This window comes from Marmota marmota, unplaced genomic scaffold, assembly GCF_001458135.2.
Source record: "Marmota marmota marmota unplaced genomic scaffold, marMar, whole genome shotgun sequence".
NCBI classification, from domain to species: domain Eukaryota; kingdom Metazoa; phylum Chordata; class Mammalia; order Rodentia; family Sciuridae; genus Marmota; species Marmota marmota.
In genome coordinates, this window is record NW_025999894.1 from 1,328,441 (window position 1) to 1,340,499 (window position 12,059).

The 12,059-nt window shown below is 53.7% G+C and overlaps 1 protein-coding gene across 15 annotated transcripts in view; it reads left to right on the forward strand.

Annotated features, from left to right (window-relative positions):
* The window catches only part of LOC107157149 (myosin phosphatase Rho interacting protein), a 145,176-nt gene that overhangs the window by 112,624 nt on the left and 20,493 nt on the right, over positions 1 to 12,059 (forward strand). For 11 of the 15 annotated variants that reach the window (XM_048795925.1, XM_048795913.1, XM_048795921.1 and 8 more), the window contains 3 exons: positions 1,959 to 2,532; positions 4,858 to 4,974; positions 7,474 to 11,292. In XM_048795925.1, the coding sequence (XP_048651882.1) occupies positions 1,959 to 2,532; positions 4,858 to 4,974; positions 7,474 to 11,292 (4,510 nt within the window). The remainder of the gene's footprint in view (positions 1 to 1,958; positions 2,533 to 4,857; positions 4,975 to 7,473; positions 11,293 to 12,059) is intronic. The other 4 variants (XM_048795969.1, XM_048795967.1, XM_048795979.1 and 1 more) reach the window with 1 other exon arrangement.

The following is a 12,059-nucleotide window of genomic DNA, read 5'->3' on the forward strand; positions in this document are numbered from 1 at the left end:
GTGCAAGGTGCCCGGCGCTCTTCCCAGCTCCCATAAAAGGCCTCACAACAGAACGAGAAAGGCACCTGTGTTGCCTGCCCAGGCTGCGCAACAGATGGTGCGGCTGTGTGCTCAGGCGGGCAGTGGATGCGAGAGGGCAGGCGGCCTGCTGTCCTCTTCTGCCAGGCCTGGGCTGCATGCTCAGGTTGAGGGTCCTGGCTAGAAAAAGTCAGTGTTGGGATATTTGGGGGCAGGTGCCAAGAGGACACTTGTGCACACCATGTGCTTGCATGCGGCCTGAAAGGGGTGGTCTCCTACGTGGACGTTCCTATTCCCCTCCATGCAGTGACTATGGCCTCTGGGGAACAAGATGGAGGCCAGTGTTGTGCTTTCATACCAAAGTGGGCCTGACTTTGTCTTCCTGACTAGAGTGGACCTCACAGTCTAGTGTATCTTAAAGTTGGTAGAGCGCCCCGCCTTCCGTTTGTTTTTGCTTGTGTTCTTCTATGTCAGCTCTCATGAGCTGAGGAAAACTTGAATTGTTTTACCACTACAAGGCCAAACTCCAAGAAGGTATTAGATGCAAAGGTGACAGTGTCAGAGCTGCTGGCCTCATTCTGTTTCTTACTGCTGTCTTGCAGTCTGTGGTGGGTAAGTCACAGGGCACTGGCCTTGGAGCTGGAGAAGCCTTGAGGAGAGGCAGCTTCTGGAAGCATGTCTGTCACACCCACCTGCACTCACATGTCATCTCCCCCCAGTGTTGAGCCTAAGCCAGCTCGCTCTCGACTCCATGATGCGAAAGACCCGCTCTGGGTCATTTTTCTTTGCATGTGTGTGTGGTCTTAGGTTGGACCCTTGCCAAGTCATGCTGCTCTGAAGCACTTTGATCCTTACTGTTTGTCAGGACAGGTGGTCCCAGGGTCATGGGAAGTGCTTCCTTTTCCCTGGGGTCCCTTTCACATCCTCCTTTCTGTTTGGTTTTAGTATAAACACGGGTGCTCCTGGGTGCTCCCCCTGGGCCTTCACTGTCCCCAGGTTTCTTCCAGTTCTTTTCTGAGGCTTGGACAAGACCAGGGAGCGCTCTGCTCAGCCTCAGTTTGGCTGGCAGTCTCTGGGACTCTTTCCTTGTAGCCCAGAAGCTTCTGCCCTTGGAGATGTCCCCAACGTTCCCCTGCTCAAGTAGAGGCCTCCCCAGAAATCTTCCCTTTGGAGCAAATCCGGTAAAGGCAAGAGTTCTTCAGGCCAACCAGCTTCATCCCAGCCTCTGCTGGGCAGGCCAAGGTGCCAGGGAGCATGACCTGTGCAGCCTACAACCCTGGTCACCTCTCCTTGTGTTACCTTTCCCTGCTCCCCACTCCCCACCCAGCCCTTGGGTCACTGTGTGGTGTGAGCTTGTTACGGCCTGGGCTACCTGTTCGCTTGCCCCACAGGTAGTCTTGGTCTTTGACACACTTGTCATGCCAGTGGCAGAGTAGGCTTTTAAAACAGAGCTGATCATGTCACCTGCTTTTTGAAACCTCTGAACCCTTCTTGGGAAGTGGTTGGTTCTTGTACATTCCATCACCAGAACAGGGTTGCCCCAGAGTCAGCGTCACTGTTTGGTCAGTGGCTGGGCTCCTCTTACCGCTGTGGCTCACTGGAGTTCCCTGGGCTACTCTTCTTCATCGTTTTGGTAATGGAGGCACCATGACACTCGTCTCATAGCATCTTCTCAGTTAAGGGGTGCATGCTGGAAACCTTGGAAACATCTGAGGCTCTTTCTCTTCCTCCCCATCAGAACCAGGTTTAGGTTGTCCGAGGGAGGGAAGCTGAGTACAGGTGGGTCATTCCTTTCTGCTGTACTTAGGAAGTTGCACTTGGATAGAAGACAGATGTGAAGCAGTTGTGGGCTGGGCCACAGCTCACCTTTGCCAGCTCTGTAGTGGGGCTGGGGTGTCTCAGGCCCCCCTGACAGATGCTGTTACCCCCTTGCCCCATAGCTCATTGCCTGAGGAAAAGAAGAAGAGCAGCACATCTTTTGAGACCTGCTCAAGGCCCAGTGAGAAGCTTGAGACGGAACCAGGGGAGCCAGATCCTGAGCAGAAGAGGAGCCGTGCACGTGAACGAAGGCGCGAGGGCCGCTCCAAGACCTTTGACTGGGCTGAGTTCCGCCCCATCCAGCAGGCCCTGGCTCAGGAAAGGGCCAGCACTGTGGGGCCTGCTGATGCCCATGAACCGGGGCACCTTGAGGTCGAGCCAGGGGAGCTGGAGCGGGAACGTGCACGGCGGCGGGAAGAACGCCGCAAGCGATTTGGGATGCTGGACACTGCAGATGGACCAGGTGCTGAGGATATGACCCTGCGAATGGAGGTTGACAGGAGCCCAGGGTTGCCAGTGGCCACTGACCTCAAGACACAGAATGTCCATGTGGAGATTGAGCAGCGGTGGCATCAGGTGGAGACCACTCCTCTCCGGGAGGAAAAGCAGGTGCCCATTGCCCCCCTGCACCTGTCCTCCGAGGATGGAAGTGACCGACTCTCCACTCATGAGCTGACATCCCTGCTGGAGAAGGAGGTAATGGTGGGCCAGCTCCCCCAGTGCAGCAGCCTGTCCTGAGCAGTCTGTGCCCAGCTGTGGCCTGTGGGTTCAGCCATGTAGTCTCCCCCTCAGGATCCACAGACCCCTAGAGGACATGGGTGCATAGACAGGTCTTCAGAGTGGAGGTGGGGGGCTGAGCACAGCAGGTTGCCTGTTTGGGATGGGGAAGGTGTGGCAGGCCTTTCCCGAAAGATGGAAGAATTCATGGTGCGTGTGGACCTCAGTAGCCAGATGCAAGGCTGATTGACTTGCAGGGTCCAACTGGTGGTCCTATTTTCCCCATGATAGGGCATAAGCTGGAGGTTTTAAGTGGCAGGGCATGTGATTTCGATCTGCCCAGGCATTGTTAAGAGGTGTGGGTTGAAGCTGGAAGTAGAGACGGCCTGGGTGCTTTGTCAGTGACCTGAAGGGCTAGCGAGCAGACCCCAGGAGATATAAATTAGGACCAGATACTTAGGATGTAGAGGTGGGGTGTGGTGAGGTAAAGCTGGGCAGGCAGATCTAGGACCCCAACATAGAGCTGCATGAGCCAACTCTGTATTCCCATCATCTGATGCTCTCTCAGAAATGTATATCAGGATAAATCTGCAAAACCTCTCTCCACAAGGGATTTATATGCCTTGCTAGCAAGTTCCTTGGCCAAGGAAATGGCAGGGTAAGCATCCCTAATCCAAAAATCCAAAAAACTTAAAAGTCCATAACTTTTTAAGGTCCAACATGTCACCACAAGCAGAAAATTCTATACGATGAAGCTTTGTTTCATGCACAAAATAATTAAAAATACCGTATAGGGAGTTGGGTATGTCACTCATTGGTAGAACACTTGCCTGTCATCTTTGAAGCTCTGGGTGCAGTTTGCAGCACTGCCGACACACATACACACACACACACACACACACACACACACACACACACAGAGAGAGACACACAAATGCAGTATAAAATTACCTTCAGGCTGCATATACTAAGGTGTAGATGAAACCTAAGTGGATTTTGTGTTTAGACTGAGCTCATTACGTATAAGCAAATATTCCAAAATCATGAAAACCTGAAATCTAAAACACTTCTAATCTGAAGCATTTTGGATAAAGGAAGTCTTTGTTCTACCTGCCCCTTAGGGATGCCCTTCAACAGCAGGCTTCTCCTACCATCCACCGCTTCAGCATGCCTCACATGTCTCTTCTGGTTTTGTGTTTTATTTATGAGTTAATAGTTATCACTAACATCAACACTTTGACTTTTCCATTTTCTGCACTGGCTAATAAAATAATAGACAAGATGAGATAAAATAATTCAAACTCACATGACTCTAAGCTACCAAAAAAAACCTGCTAGCCTTTAGGCCACACACTGAATCACCTGTCTATGGCTTCACGATCTGGGGTTGGTCTTTAATGCTTCACAACTGAGAATTTCCTGCTTCTTGCAGCCCAGCCAGGCAGCACACTGACTCCCTGCTGCTCAGTTGGCTCCTGACCACCAACCCCAGGAGGGCAGAGCACACATAGGAGCTAGAAGGTTTGGGGGGAAATGGAAGATGGATACATGAGTGAACTACAGCTTTTCAAAGTGAGAAGAGTATAAAATAGCTTATAGGTTTCCACATCTTGGTCAGATTTGGGGGGATGAGGGGGTACTGGGGATTGAACTCTGGGGCACTCAACTACTAAGCCACATCCCCAGCCCTACAGTTTCCACATCTTGTTTGAGGAAACTACAGGAACCTTTTTGCAAACAGAACTTCATGTGACATACATCATGTACAGCTGATCAAACAGCCATTTCAAGTTGGAGCCACTCAGGCCTATGGTTGCCCCTGTGGAGGACAACATGACCATTCCAAGGACCCCCAAAGACCCTGTTGGATGGTCTCTTTCTAGTGAAGATGGAAAGCCCTTAGTTCTCAGTGGGGCACACAGCCTGCTTCTCAGAAAGGAATTTCCTGCATAGGCCTTGGGACCTGTGGAAGGGCTGACATGGTGAAACCATTAGTGCATGTGGAGGTTTTGTGGGTACCAGGGTTACCTAGGGTAGGAAGGACAAGCCTGTCCCTTGGCCCTCAGAGGGTAGTGGCTGCCAGTGTCATTTGTGGCCTGGAGCTGGAAGCTTCAATTCTGGTACTGCAGGTATAGGCCAGATACGCACATCCCTTGGGAAAAGGAGACCCCAGAATCCTGAACAAATGAAGGAGGCACCTGTAGCAGGCCTGCTGCCTTCAGGAGGCCTCTGGGGGCCTGTGCTGTGTGGCTGCTTTTGTTTATTATTGTCACATTGCTTAAGAAAATATCTTTATGCCAACAGCTGGAGCAGAGCCAGAAGGAGGCCTCGGACCTTCTGGAGCAGAACCGGCTCCTACAGGATCAGCTGAGAGTGGCCCTAGGCCGTGAGCAGAGCGCCCGGGAGGGCTATGTGCTCCAGGTAGGGGGGCAGAGCAGTTGCTGAGGCCCACAGTACAAACAGGGGCTTCAATGTGAAGGGCAGATGCTGGGGCCGGGCAGGCTAGGAATGTGCAAACCCCAGGGGAGCTCACACTTCAGCTTTTCTACCAGAAAGACCAGGACTCTGAAAATGCAGGGGGCTCTGGTTTGTTTTTCCCTCCTACTGTGGCATTTTGAGAAATGGGCCTGAAACCTCTACATTGAAAGGTTTTATTATAATGAAATCATTTTGGTGATCTCTCCTTTTGGCTCTCAAAGTAGCCAGTGTTTCTTATGAATACCATACATCTGCATGCCATTACCCATTGTTCTCACAAAAGTAAGATCAAGCCCATTTTACAGATTGGAGAAATTGAGTCACTCGGCAAGTTGGTGCCTGCTTATGACCATTAGCGAGTTAGTCGCAGATCTAGAACTGGATCCCATCCCTGCCCATGTCACTGGGAACGTGCAGACCTGGGCTATCAGTACTGGCCTAGTGGCTGTGCTTCTTACTTTCTGCCTAGGCTGAAATTTCAGGAGTCCATGACCCCAGCCCACAGCCAAGGGCGAAAATCAGAAGGGTGGCAGCCTGGGTCCTAAGCTGACAACCCACACCTGGTATCCTTTCACCAGAGGTGTATGCCACAGAGTCCCAACCCACGACCAGACCCACAGTGTGGCCACCCTGATGGGCATGTAAGGCGGGAGGTGGCAGGTGTGAGGGCAAACAGTCTGAGGCACAAAAAAGACATGCCCCTGCCTCCACGGTACTGTTGATGAATTAGTTCTGGAAGGGAGTGGGGTGGGGTGACAGAACCAGGATTGAAGCTCTCAGTGAAAGCTGAGAGTGTGGCATTAGAGTCAGGATCCTGAGTTCAAGAACTGACCCAAGAAGCAAGTGTTCCTCCCCCCTGTATCATCAGCTCCCTGCTGGTGTAGACCTAGTGATCCCAAGGGCCATTTGACTCTGTTGCCCAGAGTCTCTGGTGAGTCGGTCATCAGCATTTCTAGATTGTCATGCACTAACCTCCGTGTGAGGTGTCCCAGGTCTGCCTTCCTGCCTTTCCTCCCGCCTCTGCTCCTGCTCGTGCCTTTGGCCTTCTTTCTCCCCCACATGCCTGCACCTTCCTCCCCTGCCCCTTTTAGTACATTCAGTGCCATGCCCAGTTCAGACTCTAAACCCATGGCAGCTGTCCTCCTCCTACATGTCCCACTCTGAGAACCTTGAGGTCATTTGTGCAGGCCCTCCCTGTTGGAGAGTATCTTTCTAAGCCTTGGTCGGGCCCCATCCTCCAAGAACCAACTTCGGTCAAGTGGTAAATGCACTACAGTGGGCTTTGCACATTGCTAACCTGGGAACGTTGCTGTGTGTCTGATGTGGACCATCACATCAGCCTTGTTAGCCACGGGTGGGCTGCTCTTCCTAACTTCCTGCTGCATCTAACAATGGGGGACTCTGCACCACCCTGAGCTTTGGAAAGGCAGGAGCCTTGGGCCTGAGCATCAAGAGGTGTGATGCTGGGAGGGTGCTGCACTAACTGGTGGGAGGAGCTTGCATGGTTTGACGTTGAGTGTGAGTTTAACTGGAACTTAACATAACTGAGTGTCACATCTGTGGCTTCCCCACCAGTAGACCAGGAGGGAACCTGAGCAGGCCAGATTCTAGGCGGGACTCTCCTCACTCTTTTTCATGTTTTTTTTCTCTTGCATTATATTAGTTCTGTCCATTCTGCATGCCTTTCACCTGGGGGAGTTTTCTTTCTTTTGTGGGTTTTTTTTTTTGTTGTTTTTTTTTTTTTTTTTTTTGCATGTTTCACTCTCTTATTTTGAACTCCACAAAGGTTTGTTTTTGTTGATTATACATTTTACTCCATGGTTTGCGTTCCCCCTCGTTTTGTCTTCTTACAGGTAGAGATTAGTTCTTCCTGTTACTGTGGAGGCCTGGCTACGCTTTCCAAAGGACAGTGTTCCAGATGTCACCTCACTGACATCTCCCGAGTGGTTACCTTCCTTCCTTCTCTCCCTGTCTTGGAAGGAAGTGACATCACTTACCTGCACCTTGCGTCCTGCGCTTGTTTAGGATTTGTGGTCTAGAACTGTGTATCTTTTGTTTTGCAAAACAGATGCAGGCGCTGTGCTCCCCTGTCCCGCTTCCCGCCGTTCCTCTCGTCCTTCAGTCTGTTTTGCTTCTCAGTGTGTTCCATTACTCAGTTTTGTTTGGTTTATTTCTCCTAGAAGCTGTTTGGTTAGAGCTGTATTTTGATGTTATTGTCCATGTTTTCTGTTACCTGGAAACAACTTAGCAAAAAGTAATCATAATAATTAAGATAATTCGTTGGAGTTTTTTAAATGGGAAAAAAAAAAAAAAAAAGTTGTACAAAGGATAAAAGGCAAACCCACCAAGGAACTTTTCTGTGGTTGATCTTGGCCAGAGGTGTGACACTCAGAACGGGGAGGCCCGAGTGTTACTAACCAGTATTTAATCGATTTTTTTAAGACTGAAGTGGCCACCTCCCCATCGGGTGCCTGGCAGAGGCTCCATAGAGTCAACCAAGACCTCCAAAGTGAGCTGGAAGCCCAGTGCCAGCGGCAGGAGCTGATCACGCAGCAGATACAGACCCTGAAACGTAGCTATGGGGAGGCCAAGGATGCGATCCGGCACCACGAGGCCGAGATCAGGAGCCTGCAGGCGAGGCTCAGCAACGCCGCCGCTGAGCTGGCCATCAAAGAGCAGGCCCTGGCCAAGCTCAAAGGCGAGCTGAAGCTGGAGCAGGGCAGGGTCCGTGAGCAGCTGGAGGAGCGGCAGCACAGTGAGGCCGCGCTGAGCGGCCAGCTGAGGGCCAGCGAGCAAAAGCTCAAGAGCGCAGAGGCCCTGCTGCTAGAGAAGACTCAGGAGCTGCGGGACCTGGAGATGCAGCAGGCCCTACAGCGGGACCGGCAGAAGGAGGTACAGAGGCTACAGGAGCGCATTGCTGACCTCAGCCAGCAACTGGGTGCCAGCGAGCAGGCCCAGCGGCTGATGGAGGAGAAGCTGCAGAGGAACTATGCGCTGCTGCTGGAGAGCTGCGAGGAGGAGAAGCAGGCACTGCTGCAGAACCTGAAGGAGCTGGAGGACAAGGCCAGTGCCTACGAGGACCAGCTGCAGGACCATGCGCACCAGGTGGAGGCTCTCCAGAAAGAGAAACTTAGTGCCAAGTGTGAGGGCAGTGAGCAAGTGCACCAGCTGGAAGAGCAGCTGGAGGCCCGGGAGGCCAGCATCCGCCAGCTTGCTGAGCATGTGCAGAGCCTCCGTGATGAGCGGGACCTCATCAGGCAGCGGTTCCAAGAGCTGATGGAGCGTGTGGCCACATCCGATGGGGATGTGGCTGAGCTTCGGGAGAAACTGAGAGGAAGAGAAGCTGACTACCAAAACCTGGAGCACTCACACCGTAGGGTCTCTGGCCAGCTGCAGAGCATGCGCACTCTGCTGAGAGAGAAGGAGGAGGAACTGAAGCACATCAAGGAAGCACATGAGAGAGTTCTGGAAAAGAAAGAGCAGGATCTCAATGAGGCTTTGGTTAAAATGGTGGCCTTGGGGAGCAGTTTAGAGGAAACAGAAATTAAGCTGCAGGCAAAAGAAGAGATTTTAAGGAAATTTGCAGATGAGCCTCCAAAGGAATTGGAAGAGCCACAGAGCACCCCAGAAGAAACAGAGGACCGGGGTTTACTCTCGGGCCAACAGCTCCCAACTGCTGGGGCACCTCCAGGCTTACCCCACATGCGGTTGGAAGATGAAGACTCAGGAGCAGGGCTGGGGGAAGAATGTGGGGATGGCAACCCCAGCAGGGAAGAGAGTGCAATGCCCCTGAAGTCCTTGGACGCTCCTGACAGGGAGGGGCATCCACAGAGCACAGCCAAACCCGACCAGGGAGCACCTGGTGTTAAAAGGCAAAGAATTCGGTTCTCCACAATCCAGTGCCAAAGATACATCCACCCTGAGGGGTCTGAGAAGACCTGGACCAGCAGCACGTCATCAGACACCAGCCAGGACCGGTCACCCTCAGAGGAGAGCATGTCCTCGGAGGTCACCCCTAACACGCTGCCTGTGGCCGGAGACTCCGAGACATACCTCTCCATAATCCACTCCCTGGAGACCAAGCTGTACGTCACAGAGGAGAAGCTTAAGGAAGTGACCGTGAGGCTAGAAAGCCAGCAGGGCCAGAGCCAGGAGGCGCTCCTCGCACTGCACCACCAGTGGGCCGGCACCGAGGCACAGCTCCGCGAGCAGCTTCGCACCAGCCTGCTGCAGGTCGGCGCCCTGGCCTCCCAGCTGGAGCAGGAGAGACAAGAGAGGGCCACGAGTATTGAGAGCCATGTTGGGGAGCTAGGGGACTTCCAGGCAAAAAATAGTCAGGCCCTGACATGCTTGGAAAACTGCCGCCAACAACTAAGGTCCCTGCCCCACGCTGGCCAGGAGGATGAGCGGGAGGCACATGCAGCCTCCCTGGCCAGTGTGGAGAGCACACTTATGAGTGCCATCCAGGCCCTGCAGTCCTGGCCAGCCCCCACAGGTGGTGGGGCCCAGGCTGGGCAGGAGGAGGGGTGCTCCGTGGAGAGCGGGGTGGCAGCGCCTCTGCGCCAGCACGTGCTGAGTGAGCAGGAGCAGGCAAAGCTGCTTTCTGACCAGATGGCCCTGGAGGCAGCCCTGATCAGCCAAATAGCAGACTCACTGAAGAGCACGACCTCAGACGTGTCTCGCCTTCTCCATGAGGTTGCGTGGTCAGAAGAGCGCTTGCTGGAGGGAGAAAGTTGTGCCATCTCTGCTGACGCCCCAGCAGAGGCCTGGGCCAGGAAGGTGCTGGTGGATGGCGAGTTCTGGAGCCAGGTCGAGTCCCTGAGTAAACGCCTTGGGACACTGGGAGGAGAGGCAACCAGCTCATCAGGAGATGGGCAGCAGCATGTCCCCCAAAGCCTGGCCGATGCCACATGGGTCCGGGCAGAGCTCAGCTTTGCCACACAATTGGTGAGGGAGTCATTCCACCGTAGGCTGCAGAGTGTCCAAGAGACCCTGCGGGGGACGCAGACTGCCCTGCAGCAGCACAAATGTGTGTTGGGGGAAATCCTGGGAGCTTATGGAACCCCAGATTTTGAGAGAGTGATGCAGCAGGTTTCAGAAGCCCTCGGGCGTCCAGAGGGCAGTGTGGACAGTGTGCAGACATCCTGGGACCTGAGACTGTTAGGAGAAGTTCTGAGTCCAGACACAGACAGCTCCCAGGAACCCTTGCATGTGTCCCATCAGAGCCCTGGGGCCCTTGTTGCTATTCAGGAAGAGCTTGCCCAGCAGCTGAGAGAGAAAGCCAGCATCCTAAAGGAGATCGCTGCTGCTTTGCCAGCCCTACCCCCTGCTGAGTCATTAAGGGGTTGTCGGAAACTTCTGCAGACATCTCAGACTCTCTCCTACAGTGCTTGTTTGGGAGGCCTTGGTCAGTATTCATCCTTACTGGTTCAGGATGCAATCATTCAGGCTCAGGTGTGCTATGCGGCCTGCAAACTCCGGTTAGAGTATGAAAAGGAACTTCGATTTTACAAGGAGTCCTGGCGAACCAGGGAGACCTCCTGCCAGGAACAGGCACAAGTGGTTGGGGCCCTGCGGGAGGAGTACGAGGAGCTCCTCCGCAAGCAAAAAAGCGAGTATCTGGAGGTGATTGCCCTCATAGAAAGGGAAAATGCCGAGCTCAAGGCCAAGGTGAGCCAGCTGGACCATCAGCAGAGGTGTTTGGAAGAAGCAGAGAGCAAGCACAGTGAGAGCATGTTTGCCCTGCAGGGCAGATATGAGGAGGAGATCAGGTGTGTGGTAGAGCAGCTGAACCGCACTGAGAACACACTGCAGGCCGAGCGCAGCCGGGTCCTAAGCCAGCTGGACGCCTCCGTCAGAGACAAACAGGACATGGAGCGGCAGCATGTGCAGCAGATGCAGACACTGGAGGACAGATTCCAGCTGAAGATCAAGGAGCTGCAGGCCATCCACGAGGAAGAGCTAAGGGCCTTGCAGGAGCATTACTCACGGAGCCTGCTGCGCCTGCAGGAGACCCTCAGCCTCTGCCAGCAGCAGCGCCCTGAAGCCCTGCCAGCCCCCTCCCCCCGATGGCGGCCAGAGTCTGGGGCTGCCCCACAGGCAGCCCAAGGAGAAGCTGACTCCATGACAGGGCTGCGGGAGCGCATCCAGGAACTGGAGGCCCAGATGGATGTAATGCGCGAAGAGCTGGGCCACAAGGAGCTGGAGGGCGATGCAGCCACACTGCGGGAGAAATACCAGCGGGACTTTGAGAATCTCAAGGTCTTCAGCACTTAATTTGCTAAATTGATTCTACTTGCAGATGCAGGGAGGGGGGGCTTCAGGGGCTGCCGGGGCTCTCAGGGCTCTCAGAGCTGGGTGATATTTCTCCATTCTTGGCTGCCGTATGGCCAGAATCAGATGCTGTCCTGCTATCCCTCTATTCATTGGTCATGGTAGGGTCTGAGCCTCACCCTCCCAGAAGGAGGACTAGTGGAAAGAAGGCAGGGTCCCTGTGGAGAAGAGAGTGCAGTCCATGCTCCCAGGGCAGCCCCACCACCTCATTCCACCCTCACAGAATCCAAGGCTGAGGCATCTGCCCGAGGACTGCCTTGTACTCTTCAAGTGCAGTCACGTTTTTCCTGACTGTCCTAGGAGTTGGATTTTCCCATATAGGACTATTTTCAAGTGTCAAGGGTCTCTTTTCTTTTTGTGTTCGTTTTGTTTTTTGGTGCTGGGGATCGAACCCCAGGGCCTTGTGCATACAAGGCAAGCATCCTATCAACTGAGCTATATCCCCAGCCCCAAGGGTCCCTTTTCTGTCCCAGCTACCTGTAAGTACCAGCACTGGGTAGGCACTTGTCTAAGAAAGGCTTTTCTCTGGACCACAGTTTCAGGCAGCTCCTGTTCCCTTCCCCAGTAACTGCAAAAGAGACTGACCTCTACACCCACCTGTTTGGCACTGCCTTGTAGGCCCTGGCCCACAGAGGTGGTGTCTCAGTCCGGGCCAGTGGAGCAGTCCAAATGCTCTGGCCACCCCCACTTTGTGA